Source organism: Moschus berezovskii, chromosome 1 (assembly GCF_049115385.1).
Source record: "Moschus berezovskii isolate FMDL1 chromosome 1, NW_MosBer_1.0, whole genome shotgun sequence".
NCBI classification, from domain to species: Eukaryota; Metazoa; Chordata; class Mammalia; order Artiodactyla; family Moschidae; genus Moschus; species Moschus berezovskii.
The window spans coordinates 87,270,862-87,294,676 of NC_142460.1; the positions used below are offsets into that span (position 1 = coordinate 87,270,862).

Here is a 23,815-nt window from a genome sequence, read left to right on the forward strand (position 1 = left end):
CACTTCATCTCATACCCTAATTTGCCTCTCCCCCTTCCTTCTCTACTCTGGTTACCACTAGTTTGAGTTCTATTTCTGTGAGTCTGTTCTGTTTTCTTTTGTTTTTGGTTCCACATATAGGTGACAACATAGAGTATTTGTCTATCTTTGATTTATTTAACTTAACATGCTGCTGCTAAGTCGGTTCAGTCATGGCCGACTCTGTGCGACCCCATAGATGGCAGCCCACCAGGCTCCCCCATCGCTGAGATTCTCCAGGCAAGAACACTGGAGTGGGTTGCCATTTCCTTCTCCAATGCATGAAAGTGAAAAGTGAAAGTGAAGTCGCTCAGTCGTGTCCGACTCTTAGTGACCCCATGGACTGCAGCCTATCAGGCTCCTCCATCCATGGGAATTTCCAGGCAAGAGTACTGGAGTGGGGTACCATTGCCTTCTCCATAACTTAGCATAGTACTCTTCTATTCTGCCTTTCATAAACTTTATAATTCAGTTCAGTTCAGTCATGTCTGACTCTTTGTGACCCCATGAATCATAGCACGCCAGGCCTCCCTGTCCATCACCAACTTCCGCAGTTCACTGAAACTCATGTCCATCGAGTCAGTGATGCCATCCAGCCATCTCATTCTCTGTCGTCCCCTTCTCCTCCTGCCCCCAATCCCTCCCAGCATCAGAGTCTTTTCCAGTGAGTCAACTCTTCACATGAGGTGGCCAAAGTATTGGAGTTTCAGCTTTAGCATCAGTCCTTCCAATGAACACCCAGTACTGATCTCCTTACAATGGACTGGTTGGATCTCCTTGCAGTCCAAGGGACTCTCAAGAGTCTTCTCCAACACCACAGTTCAAAAGCATCAATTCTTTGGCGATCAGCTTTCTTCACAGTCCAATTCTCACATCCATACATGACCACTGGAAAAACCATAGCCTTGACTAGACAGACCTTTGTTGGCAAAGTAATGTCTCTGCTTTTTAATATGCTATCTAGGTTGGTCATAACTTTCCTTCCAAGGAGTAAGCGTCTTTTAATTTCATGGCTGCAATCAGCATCTGCAGTGATTCTGGAGCCCAAAAAAGTAAAGTCTGACACTGTTTCCACTGTTTTTCCATCTATTTCCCATGAAGTGATGGGACCAGATGCCATGACCTTAGTTTTCTGAATGTTGAGCTTTAAGCCAACTTTTTCACTCTCCTCTTTCACTTTCATCAAAAGGCTCTTTAGTTCTTCTCTTTCTGCCGTAAGGGTGGTGTCATCTGCGTATCTGAGGTTATGGATATTTCTCCCGGCAATCTTCATTCCAGCTTGTGCTTCCTCCAGCCCAGCATTTCTCATGATGTTCTCTGCATATAAGTTAAATAAGCAGGGTGACAATATACAGCCTTGACGTACTCTTTTTCCTATTTGGAACCAGTCTGTTGTTCCTTGTCCAGTACTAACTGTTGCTACCTGACCTGTATACAGATTTCTCAAGAGGCAGTTCACGTGGTCTGGTATTCCCATCTCTTTCAGAATTTCCCTCAATTTATTGTGAGCCACACAGTCAAAGGCTTTGGCATAATCAATAAAGCAGAAATAGATGTTTTTCTGGAACTCTCCCTTTTTTGATGATCCAACAGATGTTGGCAATTTGATCTCTGGTTCCTCTGCCTTTTCTAAAACCATCTTGAACATTGGAAGTTCACGGTTCACTTATTGCTGAAGCCTGGCTTGGAGAATTTGAGCATGACTTTACTAGTGTGTGAGATGAGTGCAATTGTGCAGTAGTTTGAACATTCTTTGGCATTGCCTTTCTTTGGGATTGCAATGAAAACTGACCTTTTCCAGTCCCGTGGCCACTGCTGAGTTTTCCAAATTTCTGGCATATTGAGTGCAGCACTTTCACTGAATCATCTTTGAGGATTTGATACAGTTCAACTGGAATTCCATTACCTCCACTAGCTTTGTTCGCAGTGATGCTTCCTAAGGCCCACTTGTCTTCACATTCCAGGATGTCTGGTTCTAGGTGATTGATCACACCATCATGATATCTGGGTCATGAAGATCTTTTTTTGTGCAGTTCTTCTGTGTATTCTTGCCACCTCTTCTTAATATCTTCTGCTTCTGTTAGGTCCGTACCATTTCTGTCCTTTATTGAGCCCATCTTTGCATGAAATATTCCCCTGGTATCTCTAATTTTCCTGATGAGATCTCTAGTCTTTCCCATTCTATTATTTTCCTCTCTTTCTTCGCATTGATTGCTGAGGAAATCTTTCTTATCTCTCCTTGCTATTCTTTGGAACTCTTCACTACAATATTGAAAAACAATAGTGAGAAGGGATACCCTTGCCTTTTTCTTAATCTTATTGGGAAAGACTTGATTTCTCACCATTTAGTATCCTACCATATTTTCTATAGGATTATTGGTAGGTATTTATTATCACATTAACAACGTTTCCATCTATTTCTGTTAGTGAACTAAACTTGGGTCCACTTGACTATGTGGAGTAACGTCAATCTGCTGATACTGCATTTTTGTGAAGTAAGTCATTTATTGCAAAGCACACAATGTGGGGCCAAGCAAGAGGAACGGGGTAGCTCATGCTCAGAAGAACCAAACTCCCCAGTGGCTTTTAGGGCTTTTAAAGACAGTCTGAGGAAGAGAATTGCAGCATATATGATTGGTTTGTGCTTAATTCTCTGACTGGTTGATGGTGATAATAGGGTGATGTTTCTAGAATCTTGATAAACTTCCTGGTTCCAACTAGTCTAGGGTTTACGTGCTGGTGGTCAGCATGTAGTTAACGTCTTCCTCTTGGTGGGGGTGTTTATTATTTTTTTTGAAATATAATAAACATATAAACAAAAGGTTAATGTATATGAAGAGCTTTCAGAAGTCAAAAAGAAAAAGATAACCACCTCCCTAAAAATGGGCAATTGACATAAGTAGGCAATTCACTAAAGAAAAATTACAAGTAGGCAATAAACATATGAGAAAACGTTCAGCCTCACTGGAAACGAAAGATATGCAAATTAAATCAACAATGAGTGTGGGAAATTGGGCATTCTTTTTTTTTTTTTTTCCACTAGGAATTGGATTTTTTTTTTTTTTCAAAAACAATTTTAGGAATCTTTACTTAAAAACAACCTTATCTTAAAATGGAGTAACTTTGGTTTTATGAGCAGCAAGCAAAGTACAGAAGCAAAAATGCATTACAGGAGCATTAAGTTCTACATTAGGTCACAGCGTCTAATCTGAAATCACACCCATAATATCATTTTTCAGGATATCTGGGAAATAGTTATTTCCCAGGATGTCTGAACCATAGCTACTCTATTTTGACTTTTAATTGTAAAAAAAAAATTTTTTTTTTAATAGCCAAAGCAGATGTCACCATTAATGACGTCAGTGTTTTTCTAGGTATGAGAAGATGCAAGAATTGGAACTCATAAAACCTTTTTCTGAAAAGATCTAACTATCTGAAGGCCTGTTCTGCCAGTTTTTGGTTTTTTTTTTCTTCAGAGCACAGAGTGCCTCATTCCTGATTTTCACCCTGAACTTCTTTCAGGGGGTGTTGAAGGTCAGCAGCTTGCAATGGTCATGATGTAATCTCTGTAGAGGCAGCTGGCAAGTACCAACTTCCAGTCAGCAGGGTCCCTACATAGCCACATATCTGACCATGTGGCACCATTTCTTGGCCATTGTGTCAGTGGGGGTGTTTAGTATCTGAAAAATAGCTGAAGGATATGGCTTAGAATATTATTTATAGCTCTTGAGGAGGAATTAAGTGTCCTCAATTTTGTGTTGTTGCTAACTACTATTATTTCTTATGGCTTCCCTGGTGGCTCAGATGGTGAGAAAATCTACCTGCAATGCGGGAGACCAGGATTTAATCCCTGGGTCAGGAAGATCCCCTGGAGAAGGGAATGGCAACCCACTCCAGACTGGTATGCTTGCCTGGAGAATGCCATGGACAGAGGAGCCTAGTGTGCTACAGTCCATGGAGTCACAAAGAGTTGGACACAACTGAGTGACTAGCACTTTCACTTTTGATATTATTTTGAGTGCTTGATTATTTTCCTTTGTTTCTGTATTTTCTCCTTTCTTTGATTTTAAATTTGCTCTTTGGACCTGGGCAAAGGCCTCGGAGGCTAAAGCTTCTTCGAAAAGCAAGAGGTTGGGGACGCATTGGAGTGTCCATTCCGAGAAGGCCCTTTAAGTTCCTGCACAGTTTCATTTCTAGTTTGCTGGGAGTTTTTATCATGAATGGGTGTTAGATTTTGTCACATGCTTCTTATGCATCTTTATATGGTGATGTGGTTTTTCTTTTTGGGCTTATTGATGTGATGGACTACGTTAATTAGTTTTTGAATGTTGAACCAGCCTTACACATCTGGGATAAATTGCACTTAGTCATGGTATAGCATTCTTTTTACCACCATCTCTTTCTTCTGCTTCTATTTGCATGGAGTATCTTTTTCCATTGCCTCACTTTCAGTATGTGCCTTTACATGTGAAATTAATCTCTCACAGGCAGCATATTGTAGTCTCTTGTCTTATTATATAGTTTTCCACTCTGTGCCTTTTGATTGGAGCATTTAGTGCATTGACATTTAAGGTAATTATTGATAGATACAAATTTATTGCCATTTTAAGTCTTATTTTCTAGTTGATTTTGTATTTCTTTGTTCCCTTCTTCTTGTCTTTTTATGGTTTGATAATTTTCTCTTGTATTATCTTGTGTTTTGTTTTTTCATGTACTTGGCACCTTATTTACTAAAAACTTTTAAAAATATTTATTTTTATTGGAGCATGATTGGACATGTGGACACAGACGGGAAGGGGTGGGTGGGACAAATTGGGAGAGTAGCACTAATGTATGTATACACTACCATGTGTAAAAGTGATAGCTAGTGAGAAGCTGCTGTGTAGCAAGCACAGGGAGCTCAGCTCAGTGCTCTGTGATGATACAGAGGGATGGGATGAGGGGGTGGTAGGGAGGCTTTAGAGCGAGGGCCTGTATGTATACATCTAGCTGATTCACTTTGTGGTATAGCAGAAACTAATTCCTTTTTTGTTTTTTGTGCATCTATTTATTTTGTTTTTGATTTGTGGTTACAATTTTTCAAGTGTGTTAACCCAATACCATATCTACTTGCTTAGGCTGGTAGTCATACAGGCTCAGAGACATTTTTTTAAAAATCTACATTTTGTTACACTCCTCCCCAGCATTTTATGATTTTTGATGTACTGTTTTACCTTGTCATGGTTATCCTTTTGCTATTCATTGTAATTATCATCACTTTAAAAAAAAACTTTTTTAATTCATGTACTGTGATTTGCTTTCCAATTGTGATTTTCTCTTTCCTACAGATTCTTGCTTCTTTTCTATTTAGATAAGTCCTTTCAGTAGTCCTTTCAATAGTTCTATTGCTGTATTCCTTTAGCTTTTGCTTATCTGCGGAATTTCTAAATGATAATCTTGCTGGATAGAGTATCTTAGGTTGAAGGATTTTCCCTTCCAGAGCTTTGTATATAATGTGACACTCCCCTCTGGTCTGCAAGATTTCTGTAGAGAAACCAGATGATAGCCTTATGGCGGTTCCCTGTAACGTACTTTTTTTTTTTCCTCTTGCTGCCTTTAGAATCCTCTGTTAATTATGATATATCTTGGTGTAAGTCTGTCTGGGTTCTTCCTGTTTTGGACCCACTGTGCTTCTTGTGCCTAGATAGTTTGTTTCCTTAGGTTTGGGGAAATTTTTCCATAATTTCTTCAAATATATTTTCAATCCTCTTTTCTCTTTCTTCTTCTTTGGGATCCCTATTATGTGTAAATTGGCTTGCTTTATATTATTCCATAGGTCTTTTATATTGCTTTCATTTTTTTTAATCTGTCTGTCTGTTGTTCTGATGCATGATTTCCATTCTTTTCTTCCAGATCACTTTATTTGTTCTTCTGAATTGTTAAGTTCAGTATTTATTGCTTTCAGCTCAGCTTTTGTCTCAGAAAATTAGTTTTCTAATTTTAATTGACTCTCTCTGTAGTTTCTAGTTCCTTGTGCAGTGATCTGCCTTTCTTAATTCCTATTGATAGCCTTTCTTAATTCTGTCAGTATTTTTATTAGTCTTCTCTTTTGAACTCCAAGACTGGAGAGATGTGTTTGTTCTTTCAGGGGATTTATCTTGTTCTTTTAATTGGAAGTGGTACTTCTGCTTCTTCATTTTACTTAGATTTCTTCGACTCTATGAATTTAGAAGAAACAGCTGTCCACTGTGGTCTTAAAGGACTGTTTGTATGTGGTTATCCCTGTGTAGCCTGTGTCTGTGTAATATTTTTTGGTGAGAGAGCTGTTTTTAGTATGGATGCCTGCCTCAGCTTTCCTCATTGTGTGCTGCCCATTATCCTCTTGATAATGGGTGTGACTGGTATTGTGGTGATCAGAGCCTGCCTTGAATGTTGAATGGGGCCTCCGTTTTGCTCTGTGGTTGTCACAGCCCTGTTGGGGGTAGGGTCTGCTCCCAGTTGTTAGAGTAGTAGCTCCTAGATCCATTTCTGAGCTGTGGTGTGAGGTAGGTGAAAGTGAAACACTTCACTAAGTGTTCCTCCCCAGGACCTGTCTACTGGGAAGTGTGCTTTGTGGCCTCACCCATAAGTATGCTCTTGTTGGCACTGCCCTCTGCCCTTCCTCAGGATAAGAATGCAAGCAATCAGCCCAGATGTTCCTCAGGCACTGTGCTCACCAGTCCACCAGCATAGATATGCTGGCACAGATCCACTGGTCAGGCACCAGGACCCGCTGTGAAACCTGAGGGGTCAATCCAGACGTTGGCCCTGCCTTTGCTTGTTCTGGCAGCTACTAATGCCAGACCCACCCAATCCTGGGACTACCAGTAGTCTGCTTGAATGTCTCACAGGCTCTGAGCTTACAAAGGAGCCTATGGCATAAATCCTCCAAAGACGACAGGACACTGCTCAAATTTCTAAAGTCATGTGTTTCCAGCTCCTGGGGATCAACACAGATTTCAGCCTTGCCTCTGTGTGTGGATGGCCCATGGCGCTTGTGCACTCCCAGAGCTCACAGAGGCAGGGCCGTGCCCACTGTGAGCATGTTTTGGTGGGGCCCTGCCCCTCCATTCTTGCACATTAAGAGTGGGGCTTCAGTGGCAGAATCAGGCTCCATCCTGTGTACCCCCAGTTACAGTCTAGGGCACAGTCTAGCCCCTTCAGGCTGCCTCTGCACAGCTAACCTCAGGTCTCTCCCTGGGTCTATCCACTGAAGCCCAAGTTTTAGCACCCAGCCCCCAGTGAGCACCACAGACATGCATCTCGGTCTGGAGACTGCAAGTGAGGTAGCCAGGACCATCTGTGCTAATCTCTGTTTGTTCTGCCTACCACAAGCCAGCTGCTACACTCTCCTCTGAGCCTCTGAAGCTCCCTGTTTTTCACTGTTGATCTCCCAGCCATTGAAGGGGGTTCCTAGAGTGAAGGAACCTTTCTTCTTTTACAGATCCCTCCCAGGGGTGCAGGTTCTGTCCTGATTGCTTTTTTTTCCCCCCTTTTGTCCTACCTGCTTACATGATGATCTTTCCTGCAGTTTTGATCACATGAGATCTTCCACCAGTATTCAGTAGGAATCTATGAGAATTGATCCACATGTAGATGTATTTTTAATGTATCTGTGGGAGGATATGAGCTCCATTGGTTCTCTTCCACCACCTTGATCTCTCTTCAGTTGTTTTTGATCATAGAGGGAAAGTTTTTCTCCTTTCACCAGTAAATACTATGGTAAGCTCTGGGTTTCTATTCATAGTATTTATCAGGTTGAGGAGATCTTTTTTTTCTTCTTTGTTGAAGCTTTTGTTTAATCAAAAGTGTCGTACTTCATCAGATTCCTTTTTAGTCTGTTGAGATAATTGTGTAATTTTTGTTCTTTATTCTATTGATATGGTATATTATAGTAACTAGTTTTTCTGATGATAACCATATTCCCATTATTTAGAAAAACCTCACTTCTTCATTGTTATATTTCTGTCTTAGCCTCATATCAGGATGTTTGATCTCATACAATGGATGGTACTAATAGTTTTATAGAATTAGTTGGTAAATATTTCCTCTTTTGTTTTTAGGAGAATGTTTGAAGAATTAGTTGGCAGAATTTAAGTCTTTTATCTCAGTCTCTGTCTTTTCTGGTCAGTTCAGCTATTTTATTGATCTTTTCAGAGAACCAGATTTCAGATTTTCTGTTGATATATTTTTTTCTATTCTATTAATTTTTCATTAAAGTGAAGTGAAAGTCACTCAGTCATGTCCAACTCTTTGTGACCCCATGGACTATACAGTCCATTGAATTCTCCAGACCAGAATACTGGAGTGCTTAGCCTTTCCCTTCTCCAGGGGATCCTCCCAACCCAGGGATCGAACCTAGGTCTCCCACATTGCAGGTGGATTCTTTACCAGCAGAGCCACAATGGAAGCCCAATACTTCATTAATTTCTGCTCAAATCTTTATTATTTCCTTCTTTCTGTTTGCTTCAGGTTTATGTTGTTCTTTTATTTGTGACTTAGGTGAATGGTTAGGTTAGTGATTTCATATATTCTTTTTTAATATACCTTCTCATAGGTATACATGTCCCTCTCTGCACTGCTTAGGTTTCATCTCAGACGTTTTAGTGTGTTGTAGCATATATTACGGAGAAGGCAATGGCAAGCCACTCCAGTACTCTTGCCTGGAAAATCCCATTGGATGGAGGGGCCTGGTAGGCTGCAGTCCATGGGGTCGCTACGAGTCAGACAGGACTGAGCGACTTCGCTTTCACTTTTCACTTTCACACATTGGAGAAGGAAATGGCAGCCCACTCCAGTGTTCTTGCCTGGAGAATCCCAGAGACGGCGGAGCCTGGTGGGCTGCCATCTATGGGGTCACACAGAGTCGGACACGACTGAAGTGACTTAGCAGCAGCAGCAGCATATATTATTCTAAAAATATTTTTTTCTTTGAACCATTTATTTAGCCAGGGGTATGTATGTATGTGTAGGGGCTTCCCTAGTGACTCAGATGGTAAAGAATCTGCCTGCAAGGTGGGAGACCCAGGTTCAATTCCTGGGTTGGGAAGATCCCCTGGAGAAGGGAATGGCAACCCACTGTACTATTCTTGCCTGAAGAATTCCATGAACAGGGGAGCCTGGCAAGCTACAGTCCATGGGGTCACAAAGAGTCAGACATGATTGATTGAGCAACTACTACACACACACACACACACACACACACACACGTATTGAAATTGTTATGTTAGCCTTTTTGCTGCTTATTTGTTGTTATTTTCCTTTGTTCTTGTGGATTCAAGTTACCATTTGGTGTCCTTTTCTCCCTCCAGCATAGCCTTGCTCCCATCCACCTTCTCTGTGTTATTATTTTCAAATAAGTATCCCATATTCCCAGAGAAGGCAATGGCAAGCCACTCCAGTAATCTTGCCTAGAAAATCCCATGGATGGAGGAGCCTGGTAGGCTGCAGTCCATGGGGTTGCTAAGGGTCGGACACGACTGAGAGACTTCACTTTCCCTTTTTACTTTCATGCATTGGAGAAGGAAATGGCAACCCATTCCAGTGTTCTTGCCTGGAGAATCCCAGGGACGGGGGAGCCTGGTGGGCTTCCGTCTATGGGGTCACACAGAGTCGGATACGACTGAAGTGACTTAGCAGCAGCAGCAGCAGCATCCCATATTATAATTATATACATATTAATTTTTACATTGCTTCTTAAATCAGTTAAGATTGGAGAGGAAATGTGTAATTATACTGTCTTTTATAATTACCTGCATTAATTCCTTTTACTTATAATCTTTGTATATAGGTTCATATTACTCTTTCAGTCTAAAGAACTTCTTTGTATTTTTTGTAAGGGAGCTCTGCTTGCAACACATTCTCTCAGTTTTGGTTATCTGAAAACATCTTAATTTCACCTTCATTTTTGAAAGGTGAAATAATTTTGATTATTTCATTTTGAATATTTCAAATTATTTTGATAACTTATTGAAATAATTTTGATGAACATAAGATTCTTCGTTAACAGGGTTTCTTTTCCCAGTAAATTAAGTATGTCATTCCTCTGCCTTTTGATTTATTGGTTCTGATAAGAGTCTCAACTTTTAACCTTATTGGGGCTGCCTTATATACAATGAATCATTTTTCTCTTACTCCTTTCAAGATTTTTTTTTTCTTTTAACATTTTTACCTTGATGTGTCTGGGAGTAGGTTGACTTTTTTACCTTACATGGAGTTTTTTGAGGTTCTTAGATGTATAAATAATGTTTTTCAAATAACTTAGAAAAATTTCAGCCAATATTTCTGTGAATGTTTTCTCCTTTCTCTTCTCTCCTTCTAATATTCCCATAATGCTTATGTTGGTGTGATTAACAGTATCCTTTCTTTGAGACTTTTTACTTTTCTTCAGTTTTTTCCTCCCTGTTTCTCCTGAACATTTGTAATTATCTTCTTGTTTTCCATCATCAGTATCTTACATCCTCAAAATTTCTTTATTAAATAAACCCATATTAATATTTCTGAGACATTGTTTTACACACATTATTTCTCATCTTGGAAGTTTCCACTGACTCTTCCTTGACCAATCTTACATGGCATCATCAGCATTCTTTCCTCTCTTCTTCTACATTAATCTTTTAATCTAACCAGTTTGGCTTATGCATTATTCTCTCATCATACTAGGCATATTCTCTCAACATTCTGCCTTCATGTCTTTTCTTATACTCTCCTAGCCAACTTCTCAGAGAAGGCGATGGCACCCCACTCCAGTACTCTTGCCTGGAAAATCCCATGGGCAGAGGAGCCTGGTAGGCTGCAATCCATGGGGTCGCGAAGAGTCGGACATGACTGAGCAACTTCACTTTCATTTTTCACTTTCATGCATTGGAGTAGGAGTAGGAAATGGCAGCCCACTCCAGTGTTCTTGCCTGGAGAATCCCAGAGACGGGGGAGCCTGGTGGGCTGCCATCTATGGGGTCGCACAGAGTCGGACACGACTGAAGCAACTTAGCAGCAGCAGCCAACTTCTGTCTTTTAATTCTTAGTCTAGTATCTAGGAAGTCTTCTGTAAAATTCTACAAAATCTTCTGTTACAAAAGGAAACCACAGTTTTATTCTCCGTTCCTAAAGTACTTCATGTCTATCAATCATTTATGGTACCTCATATTATCATTTTCAAAATTTTTTTGTTTAGTAAATTTTAAGCTTCTTGGTAGTTATTTCTCTGTACCCTCCCACTTACTACAATACTATGAAAATAAGCAATAGCAATAAATACAGTTATTGACAATGTTGTTTTATACAATATGACATTTAAGCATATTTCAGTTACTAACAGGCAATAAATATAATCAAAGCAGAAAGCTTTCAGTTCATTTCAGTTCAGTCGCTCAGTTGTGTCCGACTCTCCGTAACCCCATGAATCACAGCACGCCAGGCCTCCCTGTCCATCACCAACTCCCGGAGTTCACTCAAACTCATGTCCACAGAGTCAGTGATGCCATCCAGCCATCTCATTCTCGGTCGTCCCCTTCTCCTCCCGCCCCCAACCTTTCCCAGCATCAGAGTCTTTTCCAGTGAGTCAACTCGTTGCATGAGGTGGCCAAAGTATTGCAGTCTCAGCTTTAGCATCAGTCCTTCCAATGAACACCCAGGATCGATTTCCCTTAGAATGGACTGGTTGCATCTCCTTGCAGTCCAAGGGACTCTCAAGAGTCTTCTCCAACACCACAGTTCAAAAGCATCAATTCTTCGGCGATCAGCTTTTTTCACAGTCCAACTCTCACATCCATACATGACCACGGGAAAAACCATAGCCTTGACTAGACGGACCTTTTTGGGCAAAGTAATGTCTCTGCTTTTTAATATATTATCACCTTCAAATAAATCAGAGTTGGAAATTGAAGTAAAGCATTAGTTAATTAAACAATGATTCCTTTCTACTAAAATCAGTGCATGGTACTGATGTTTACTGATTGAAAAATAGTAATTGTTTCCATATATGTATGTGTGTGTATATATATATATGCACACACACACACAATTGCAAATATGCTGCTTTGGTCAACTAATGGTTTGGCAATTACTAGAGAAGGAAATGGCAACTCACTCCAGTATTCTTGCCTGGAGAATCCCAGGGACAGAGGAGACTGTTGGGCTGCCGTCTATGGGGTCGCACAGAGTCGGACATGACTGAAGCGACTTAGCAGCAGCAGCAGCAGAGAAGCATTGGGTAGAAAAAATATCAACTGAGAATAATGGGCTTCTTTGATAAGTTTGGCTTGAAGCTCAACATTCAGAAAACTAAGATCATTGCATCTGGTCCCATCACTTCATGGGAAATAGATGGGGAAACAGTGGAAACAGTGTCAGACTTTATTTTGGGGGGCTCCAAAATCACTGAAGATGCTGATTGCAGCCAGGAAATTAAAAGACGCTTACTCCTTGGAAGGAAAGTTATGACCAACCTAGATAGCATATTAAAAAGCAGAGACATTACTTTGCCAACCAAGGTCCATCTAGTCAAGGCTATGGTTTTTCCCGTGGTCATGTATGGATGTGAGAGTTGGACTGTGAAGAAAGCTGATCGCCAAAGAATTGATGCTTTTGAACTGTGGTGCTGGAGAAGACTCTTGAGAGTCCCTTGGACTGCAAGGAGATCCAACCAGTCCATTCTAAAGGAGATCAATCCTGGGTGTTCATTGGAAGGACTGATGCTAAAGCTGAAACTCCAATACTTTGGCCACCTCATGCGATGAGTTGACTCACTGGAAAAGAGTCTGATGCTGGGAGGGATTGGGGGCGGGAGGAGAAGGGGACGACAGAGAATGAGATGGCTGGATGGCATCACTGACTCGATGGACATGAGTTTGAGTGAACTCCGGGAGTTGGTGATGGACAGGGAGGCCTGGCGTGCTGTGATTCATGGGGTCGCAAAGAATCAGACACAACTGAGCAACTGAACTGAACTGAACTGAACTTGCTAAGTCTGTTACTTCCTTTAATTCTCTAATTCCATTCATGATCAAAACTTAGTAATCCCTGAGTAGCTCTAAAACCACTGTACAGAATGAGCCCCTGAGCCAAAGTTGTCCCCTTGTAATGATCTGTATTTAGTGTTAGCAGTTCTTTTTCATATACAATATAGATACTTTTAAACCTGTTTTATAAATGATATTGGTCAATATTTATTATTGGGTTGCTTCTTTAGTTGACATAGGGTAAAAGAAAAAGAAGGAAATTTCAGAAAGCATGCCATGGAACAGATAAGGTATACTATATGCAGATAGCCATTAAGCAAATTGGATAAAACTGTTCTGACTTCCGAGTTGGATTTGTCTTTGCCAATCTGAAACTGTGATGAAATTTTAACTTATATGCATGTAAACATCTCTCTACATGCTAGGTTTCTTTGTCTACAAATAGCTCTGGCAATGTAAGAATATTTATTAAAATAAAAGGTGTCATCTTAAAAAACAGATTAATAAGCAAAATTATAAAGATAAAGCTTACATTTGCCTATGACATACTTATTTCCACTTTCAACTCTTCTTGATGCTTTATTCAAACTCTTATGGAATCTGAACATAATCTTTCCCTTATAAGAAACTATTATCTTTGTTTTATGTAAATAGAGTTCATCATTAAAATTTTTAAAAATTTTGAAATATATCACCTGTGTTTATTGTATAATGGACTTTCTTTAAAGTTCATTTCTTTAAAGTCCATCTTTTTCTTTCTGAATTTTATTAAGATGCAGTGATTTTCATAGTGTATCATAAGTTTTAAGTGACAAGTCTTCCTGCATATGAAAGGGTTTTCTTGTTTCACAGGTGAAATTTTTTAAAACCTAGTATGAATTTTCATAATGCATTTCATTATGCAGATAAGCATATATGTGTGTGTCTTCAGTTCTGCAGTTGTGTATCATGAAACTTATGTAATTAAAATAACCTTATATGATAATAGATTTATACATGGAGAATGTGAAGCAATAAAAATATGTTTACAAATAACTATTGATTATATAACAGTCAATTGTTAGGGCTCAATAAACCATTTATAAATTTAACAAGAATGTTAGAATGCATAGAAACGTTGTCTATATGATTATGAAAAATACATAATTACTTTAAAAAATTCCTTTTAAAAATTCTCCTGGATAAGTAGAATTTAATTCATATTTAATAAAATCCTTTTCTTTCTTTAGGAAAAAGTCAAAGAGAAGGAAGAAAACCTGAATCTTGCAAACCAATTCTTAAAGTAGAATACAAGACTTGTAGAAACAGGTATGCATTTTTACTTGGGGGGTTATGGAAAAATATGTAAGAAAGAGCGACATGAAATACAGCTATCCTTTAATGTTTATATATTGTTAAATTTTACATAATTACATTAATTAACATTAACAGCAATGTTCCTTGATAATATTTATTATTCAATGGGTATGTATATGATGTCAATATTATTATAAATAGTAACTTAATTATTTAAAGATTTATATGAATATTCAGATAAGTATTATGTACATTAATTTTAACAATTAGGGCTTTTGGGCCATGCAATGGCAAGTAGCAATCATTTAGCATTATTCAACTGCAAAAGCTATTTACCTATTAGTATTATATATGAATTAAATATATAACTAAGTCTCTGTACTTTAAGGTCTTACTTTTTGAATTTGGAAAGATTAAAGTTAGTTGGGAATATAAACATTTATGTATATTGCTATAATACAATAGTACTAAATTTTAAGATATAGAAAATTAAAAATAATATTTAATAAAATTTACCTTGTATGTATAGAAGCCATATCCTATACATCGGCAATGTTCTTTGTACTTGAAGTAATAATTAGTGGGAATATTCCATCCAGAATTACCATAATTACAGATCTTGTGTAGACCTTAATTTTAGGTCTAGATTGTATAATTCTACTTTATATTACTTAAAGGCTCACACTAGAATATTTTCCTGTCATCACAGGTACATATAATATTTGCTTATAGCTGCTATTCTCAAAATATGATAGATAGATGGTTCAAAACCTCTTTGGCCTAGCCTAGAACTGAACTGAACTGAATGTTACTATGCATCAGTTCAGTTCAGTTCAGTCGCTCAGTCGTGTCTGACTCTCTGCAACCCCATGAATCACAGTGCACCAGGCCCCTGCTGTCCATTACCAACTCCCGGAGATCACTCAAATTCATGTCCACAAAGTCAGTGATGCCATCCAGCCATCTCATTCTCTGTCGTCCCCTTCTCCTCCCGCCCCCAACTTTTCCCAGCATCAAAGTCTTTTCCAGTGAATCAACTCGTCGCATGAGGTGGCCAAAGTATTGCAGTTTCAGCCTTAGCATCAGTCCTTCCAACGAACACCCAGGATTGATCTCCTTTACAATGGACTGGTTGGATCTCCTTGCAGTCCAAGGGACTCTCAAGAGTCTTCTCCAGCACCACAGTTCAAAAGCATCAATTCTTCGGCGATCAGCTTTCTTCACAGTCCAATTCTCACATCCATACATGACCACTGGAAAAACCATAGCCTTGACTAGACGGACCTTGGTTGGCAAAGTAATGTCTCTGCTTTTTAATATGCTATGTAGGTTGGTCATAACTTTCCTTCCAAGGGGTAAGCATCTTTCAATTTCCTGGCTGTAATCAGCATCTGCAGTGATTTTGGAGCCCCAAAAAATAAAGTCTGACACTGTTTCCACTGTTTTTCCATCTATTTCCCATGAAGTGATGGGACCAGATGCCATGATCTTTGTTTTCTGAATGTTGAGCTTCAAGCCAACCTTTTCAGTCTCCTCTTTCACTTTCATCAAGAGACTTTTGAGTTCCTCTTCACTTTCTGCCATAAGGGTGGTGTCATCTGCATATCTGAGGTTATTGATATTTCTCCCAGCAGTCTTGATTTCAGCTTGTGCTTCTTCCAGCCCAGCATTCTTCATGATGTATTCTGCATATAAGTTAAATAAGCAAGATGACAATATACAGCCTTGACGTACTCCTTTTCTTATTTGGAACCAGTCTGTTGTTCCATGTACAGTTCTGACTGTTGCTTCCTGACCTGCATACAGGTTTCTCAAGAGGCAGGTCAGGTGGTCTGGTATTCCCATCTCTTTCAGAATGTTCCACAGTTTATTGTGATCCCCACAGTCAAAAGCTTTGGCATAGTCAATGAAGCAGAAATAGATGTTTTTCTGGAACTCTCTTGCTTTCTCCATGATCCAGTGGATGTTGGCAATTTGATCTCTGGTGCCTCTGCCTTTTCTAAAACCTGCTTGAACATCTGGGACTTCACAGTTCACATATTATTGAAGCCTGGCTTGGAGAATTTTGAGAATGACTTTACTAGCGTGTGAGATGAGTGCAATTGTACGGTAGTTTGAGCATTCTTTGGCATTGCCTTTCTTTGGGATTGGAATGAAGACTGACCTTTTCCAGTCCTGTGGCCACTGCTGAGTTTTCCAAATTTGCTGGCATATTGAGTGCAGCACTTTCACAGCATCATCTTTCAAGATTTGAAATAGCTCAACTGGAATTCCATCATCTCCGCTAGCTTTGTTCGTAGTGATGCTTTCTAAGGCCCACTTGACTTCACATTCCAAGATGTCTGGCACTAGGTCAGCGATCACGTTATTGTGACTATCTTGGTCATGAGGATCTTTTTTGTACAGTTCTTCTGTGTATTCTTGCCACCTCTTCTTAATATCTTCTGCTTCTGTTAGGTCCATACCATTTCTGTCCTTTATTGAGCCCATCTTTGCATGATATGTTCCCTTGGAATCTCTAATTTTCTTGAAGAGATCTCTTGTTTTTCCTATTCTGTTGTTTCCTCTATTTCTTTGCATTGATCGCTGAGGAAGGCTTTCTTATCTCTCCTTGCTATTCTTTGGAACTCTGCATTCAGATGCTTATATCTTTCCTTTTCTCCTTTGCTTTTCACTTCTCTTCTTTTCACAGCTATTTGTAAGGCCTCCTCAGACAGCCATTTTGCTTTTTTGCATTTCTTTTCCATGGGGATGGTCTTTGTCCCTGTCTCCTGTACAATGTCACGAACCTCCATCCAGAGTTCATCAGGCACTCTATCAGATCTAGTCCCTTAAATCTATTTCTCACTTCCACTGTAATCATAAGGGATTTGATTTAGGTCATATCTGAATGGTCTAGTGGTTTTCACTACTTTCTTCAATTTCAGTATGAATTTGGCAATAAGGAGTTCATGATCTGAGCCTCAGTCAGCCCCCGGTCTTGTTTTTGCTGACTGTATAGAGCTTCTCTATCTTTGGCTGCAAAGAATATAATCAATCTGATTTCGGTGTTGACCATCTGGTGATGTCCATATGTAGAGTCTTCTCTTATGTTGTTGGAAGAGGGTGTTTAAAAATAACCACAGTTTTATTACTATTGTAACTAAAGTATTAAAACATTTAAAATTTAATCATTATGGATGAAAATATTTTACATATATTCTTTCCTTCTTAAAACAGTGATTATGACTTTACCTTTGCTTGAGTCTTCAGGCTCAATATTATTTACATCCGTTGTTATACAGTGTTGCACTTCAAGGGCACCTAACCTTGCCTAAAGGGAGTACAGAGGAGAACAGTGAAGGAAGAAATCACTGAAATTCTTCTTAGGAAAGGAGATGCCTGAGATGGGATTTTAAGGGATGGAGGATAGGATAGTTCCAGATGAAGGGAGAAAAGGATAAACATAAAGAAAAGGTAATTCAGAAATCAGGAATTCAGGGCAAGACAGTTTAACACAGTGATTAAGATCATTGGAGAAAAACAGCTGTGTGACCTTGAAAATTAACTTTTTAAAAATTTAATTTTCTCATAAACAGTACCTATCTCATCATGATGTTTGTAACATCATAAATTTGATGAGAGGCCCACAGTGGATTTCTTAAAAAGCAGTTGTCATCATCATCAAAGCCATGTTTTTTCACACTGTTAATATTTTTCTATGATTCTAAATTGATTTGTTCTAGTTATTGGTAGTTGAAGTTTGTGTAGAATTAATTCAGATTTCTAATGTGAAATAATTATGATTAGTAATATATAATTACTATTAGGCCACTTACTGTGCACTGTAGAACACTCTTGTTCTACGATTTGTTGTGATTTACAACTATATTAGAAGCAGTGGATCCACAGCTCAGAACACAAAGAGACTACAAAAACAGAGGAGCACTGAAGTTGAGTCCACAGCAAAGTGGGCTATAGTCTGTAAGTGGAAATAAATCTATTTCTGCTGCTTCTCATACATAGCAGATACTTTGTGAAGTAAAGAAAATGGGATGGTTTTAGCAGGAGCAGGAACTTTATAAGAAGAGCCTTACCTTTGTGTGCAGGGCTTTCCTGGTGGCTCAGATGGTAAAGTGTCTGCCTGCAATGTGGGAGATCTGGGTTTGATCCCTGGGTCAGGAAGATCCCCTGGAGAAGGAAATGGCAACCCACTCCAATACTCTTGCCTGGAAAATCCCATGGGTGGAGGAGCCTGGTAGGCTTCATGGGGTCACAAAGAGTCAGACATGACTGAGTGACTTCACTTTCCTTTACCATGTATGCTGCAGCAGCTGGGCCTCTTAAAGGTCTGCACAGCTAACAGATGTAAAGCATATGTTTTCTGTTTAATATTATCTTGGACTAGCCATTCACAAACTTGCTTAGGAATCATTGGTCCCTAGTCACGAATTTGCTTGCTGCAACTCCAGTCACAATGGCCTCAGGTTTAATAATTTTATCCTTCTAAAAAAAGCAAATAATGATCTCTTTACCTGCTATCACTAGCATTATTAGGTTCCCTGTCGTTAATAAAAATTACTCTTGGCTAGTTTTTTAATCCCTTCCTATTGTAGCCACCTACAGATAGACTTTATGTGTGGTTAAATTCTCCAAGCTTTAGTATACCCATCTATTAAATGAGGATAATAGTAGTAGTTCTCTGATTGGTATATCCTAAGGATTAAATACAATAATGTATGTGAAGTTCTTCACAAAATACCTGGAACATCATAAATGTTCCACAGATGTTACACATTTGTTATACTACACAATTTATCATTTAATCCTTTTGCCTTCATTGAGACAAAATCTCAATGCTTTTTATTGTATTATCTACTTTATAAATTATACATTAGCCTTTTTTTCTCTTGGTGTACAGTTCTGTGGAGTTTTTTTAGCAAATGTATAGATTCTTAAAATTGCCACCACAATAAGAATACAGAAAATTTCCATATGCACCAAATTATCTTTGCAGTCCCTTAACAATTACACCTTTCCCCACTCCTAACCTCTGGAAACCAGTGATCTGTACTTTGTCACTATAGTTTTGCCTTTTTGAGCTGTCATGTAAGTGTAGTTCCATATTATATAACTTTTGATCCATGCTTCTTTTCCTCAACATAATGATACAAAGACTCAAGGAAAGTAAATTAGAGCATTTTCCCATATTTAGTTTACAACTCAATTATTTGTGTGAAAATACTGACAAAACTTTATTTTTTTTCCCTTTTTTTTTCTTTTTTATTGGAGGCTAATTATTTTACAATATTATATTGGTTGGTTTTGCCATACATTGACATGAATCCACCCCGGGTGTACGAGTTCCCCTTCCTGAACCCCCCTCCCACCTCCCTCCTCCCTTTATCCTCCCTCTGGGTCATCCCCGTGCACCAGCCCTGAGCATCCTGTATCATGCGTCGAACCTGGACTGGTGATTTGTTTCACATATGATAATATACATGTTTCAATGACATTCTCCCAAATCATCCCACCCTCGCCCTCTCCCACAGAGTCCAAAAGACTGTTCTATACACCTGTGTCTCTTTTGCTGTCTCGTATACAGGGTTATCATTACCATCTTTCTAAAGTCCATATATATGTGTTAGTGTATTGTATTGGTGTTTTTCTTTCTGGCTTACTTCACTCTGTATAATAGGCTCCAGTTTCATCCACCTCATTAGAACTGGTTCAAATGCATTCTTTTTAATGGCTGAGTAATACTCCATTGTGTATATGTACCAAAGCTTTCTTATCCATTCGTCTGCAGATGGACATCTAGGTTGCTTCCATGTTCTCCTATTATAAACAGTGCTGCGATGAACATTGGAGTACATGTGTCTCTTTCAGTTCTGGTTTCCTTGGTGTGTATGCCCAGCAGTCCGATTGCTGGATCATATGGCAGTTCTATTTCCAGGTTTTTGAGGAATCTCCACACTGTTCTCCATAGTGGCTGTACTAGTTTGCATTCCCACCAACAGTGTAAGAGGGTTCCCTTCTCTCCACACCCTCTCCAGCATTTATTGCATGTAGACTTTAGGATAGCAGCCATTCTGACTGGTGTGAAATGGTATCTCATTGTGGTTTTGATTTGCATTTCTCTGATTATGAGGGATGTTGGGCATTTTTTCATGTGTTAGCCATCTTTATGTCTTCTTTGGAGAAATGTCTGTTTAGTTCTTTGGCCCATTTTTTGATTGGGTCGTTTATTTTTCTGGAATTGAGCTGAAGGAGCTGTTTGTATATTTTGGAGATTAATTTAAATAAAAATTACTGAAGGCATTTTACATGTAAGTTTTAATGAAAACGTTTTAAACAACTTTTTTGTTATTACATAGTCAGCATTAAGATTAGCAAATGTCCCTTTGATAATGTTTGGTACTATATACAATACAGTATGGAAAAGAACAGGGATTCTTACAGAGTGAGTTCTAGAAACAAGTAGATTCTTAAGTTTAGCAGATGGATAGAAATGAATTAATTATTTAGTGAAGCATATATTCTCAAGAAATTTGGTACAATAAAAGTGTCTTGCTCCTTTAAAAATTTTTTGGAGAATATTTTCAGTCTGGTCTTTACTTACTGAAAAATGCTTCAGAGCAACACACATTTTCTTTTATATACATATGCTGGAGATACAGATATTTGAGAAAAGAAAAATGAAAAGTTTTGAAAATATTTAATAACTTTCTGACAGCTATAATATTTTATGATCATCTTAGCTCCCCTCTATTATCTGACCGTAACTTGCAGTTAACAGAAATGAAAAAGTGTGTTCCAACTTAGTTTTACAAGTTAAATAAAATTGGCTTACCCTAGGTAAAAGTGAGAAGATCACATTTATTTTTGGTAAATTGTTTTCCCCTTACATGTAGTTTTCTCCATCTTTTTGTCATAACCCTTTTACAAAGAAACACCATTATGTAGACTTTTCATGTTACCTTCCACTATTCTGGGCTTACCACTGTCACATTTCATTTTATATTGAAATTTGCTTCTATTTCTTAGTGATTTGGGACCCCACATGCCTACTGGTTAATATTATAAACTAATACTGTCTAACATTCTAATAGTAGTAATTTAGAGTTTGGGAACCAACCATATGTGATGTTCTTTTGAGTCAGTGAGCATCTTTCCCCTGACCAACCTCACTGCCTTTTTCCCATCTCACCTCAACATCTTCAGACTGATTCATTAGTAATTTTAACAGTGAGAATGGACATCAAGTAAAAGGGAAATAGAATAGTAAGTTTGTCGGGTGAGATATTTGGGGGCAGAAAAGGCTTTTGCTCTGACAGTTATTGTACATAATCCCTACCAAGTCCATTCTTTTTTGCCTCAATCCTATGACATTGTGTCATCCTAAAGAACTCTGTCTCATTTTTTTTCCTTTGTAGTGAACCATTCATAATATTTTCTGGTGGACTGTCCTATGACAAAGCTTGCAGAAGACCAAGTTTAACCATCATGCATGGAAAAGCAATTACAGTGCTTGAAATGGATCATCCTATTGTTGAATTTCTAACTTTATGTGAAACACCCTATCCAAATGGTAAGTAACTAAAATGAAGTGATGTTGAAAAATAATTTTTGAAAAGATAAGTTCCTAACAAAATTAAGCTTAAATATTTTTAGTTTTGGCAGCTGACATCTACTGTGATACAACACTGTGAGCTACAGGTGCTGGAGCAGGCTCTGCAACTGTACCTACTTGACAGACTGGAAGTAAGACAAATGTAGTGCAACAGTGCTGGAGTTTCAGGTTCTAATATCAGGTAAGTGCTTTAAACTTTGATAAGGATGGTGGAAGCTGAGCTGGGAGGGTCCGATCGGGGTCCGGGGTGAAATCACTTGGAGAAACTGAGGTCTCCTAATAGCCTCTCCTAGACCAGCTCCACCCATCCCATTCCTGTGCCAATCAAAGTTAAAGCACTTACCTGATATCAGTGATCTGTAACTCTGGTGGTGCTGCATCTGTTTCACATCTGACTTTGCTTCAGATGCAACTGCAGCACCTGTGATTACTCTGGGATTGCTGATGTGTGGTTAGTGATTTATTCCAATTTTGAGAAAAATTAGAAGAGTCTTTGAGAGGAGAGGTGCTTAGGTATTTTTATCATCCCAAATATAAAGACTTTTTATAAACATAAAATCTAGTCTAAACTTACATGCAAACTGTATAATGGAATCTAATGATGAAATATATCTTAATGAAATCTAAAAATTGAGATGGATGAAATGTGAAAGGGGAAATATGAGTTTACGATTAAAAAACATAATATATGTGTATACACACACACACACACACTTATATATTTTCAGGCGGGAAAATATAGATGTAGAGAGAAGAACATTGTACTTGGAGACAGAATATTTGAGTTTATGAATTAGCTCTGTTACTTACTAGCCATGTGACCTTGGCCAAATCACTTCTTATTTATCATTTGTAGAAAAAATATAATATTGACCCCACATGATTATTAGAAGGCCAGAGGGACTCATCTTGTAGTCTATAAATAGTTTTATTATAAATGTATTAATTTGTTTTAAATTGCTGAGTTTCATGTTTAAAACCTAGAATAAAGTGGTATGAAATAAAAAACCAATGTGACACTTTATTCTGAGTTGCCAGTGGCAGACAAATTACCTGTGTTGTTAATTAACCACAAATATTTATTGGCTGCTTCTGTGGCCTCAGTATAACAAGAACTTGGTGAGGAAATGGATGAAGTATGAAACTGATCTCTGATTTCAAATTGCAGATAATCTAGCCACAAAAGGAAGAGAATTATGACTTAACCTTAAAACATATTACACCTTAATTAAGTGCAGAGTTATGAGTCAGAGTTTAAATAATGTGCTAGTTTATAGTATAGTTTATAGTTTAGTCTGGTAGTTGATGACTGAAATATTGCATGAAATATTCATGCAAAGTTCTTAGAAAATGTAGGATCTAGATAGGGATTGAAGAATGACTTGGGCCTTGACAATAATATTTAGTAAAGGTTTTAGAAATTGTGAATTTGCTAGAGTGGGATCAATTCAGAGAAAAGACTGAAAGCCTTTTGTAGATATTTGGAAGTAGGGGACTACAGAGGAATTTGGAGAAAATATTAAGTGAAAGAAAGCAATGTTTTAGTGTGTGAGTTTGAAGAGAGAGACTGAAATCTAAAACTTTGGATTCCAACTGGGGAGGCTTTGTGATAGTATGCATTAAAATGATTAAGCTATGACATCTTGATCTGCTGCTTATAGGAGTGGAAAATGAAAAGCCATTGAATTTGGTCAACAGCTGGATTAGGGAGTGATATGAGTCAAAGATAACATTTTAGGAATAGTGGTTTTATAAGCAGTAATAACAGTTCTTGGGAGTAGAGAAAGATAAATTTGAGTCAGTAGAGTTGTTTAGAGCATAAAAAAGAGGGAGAAGGTCTTTACTATTTATTTTTGAATCATCATAATATAGATGCTCTTCGGAGTTATGAGAATGAATGATAAATGAACAA

General features: G+C 38.3%; 1 protein-coding gene across 1 annotated transcript in view; it reads left to right on the forward strand.

Annotated features, from left to right (window-relative positions):
* STXBP5L (syntaxin binding protein 5L) overlaps positions 1-23,815 on the forward strand; it is a 347,821-nt gene that overhangs the window by 178,949 nt on the left and 145,057 nt on the right. Inside the window, exons 10-11 of the mRNA XM_088837386.1 lie at positions 14,225-14,303; positions 21,707-21,861. Coding sequence (XP_088693512.1) covers positions 14,225-14,303; positions 21,707-21,861 — 234 coding nt within the window. The remainder of the gene's footprint in view (positions 1-14,224; positions 14,304-21,706; positions 21,862-23,815) is intronic.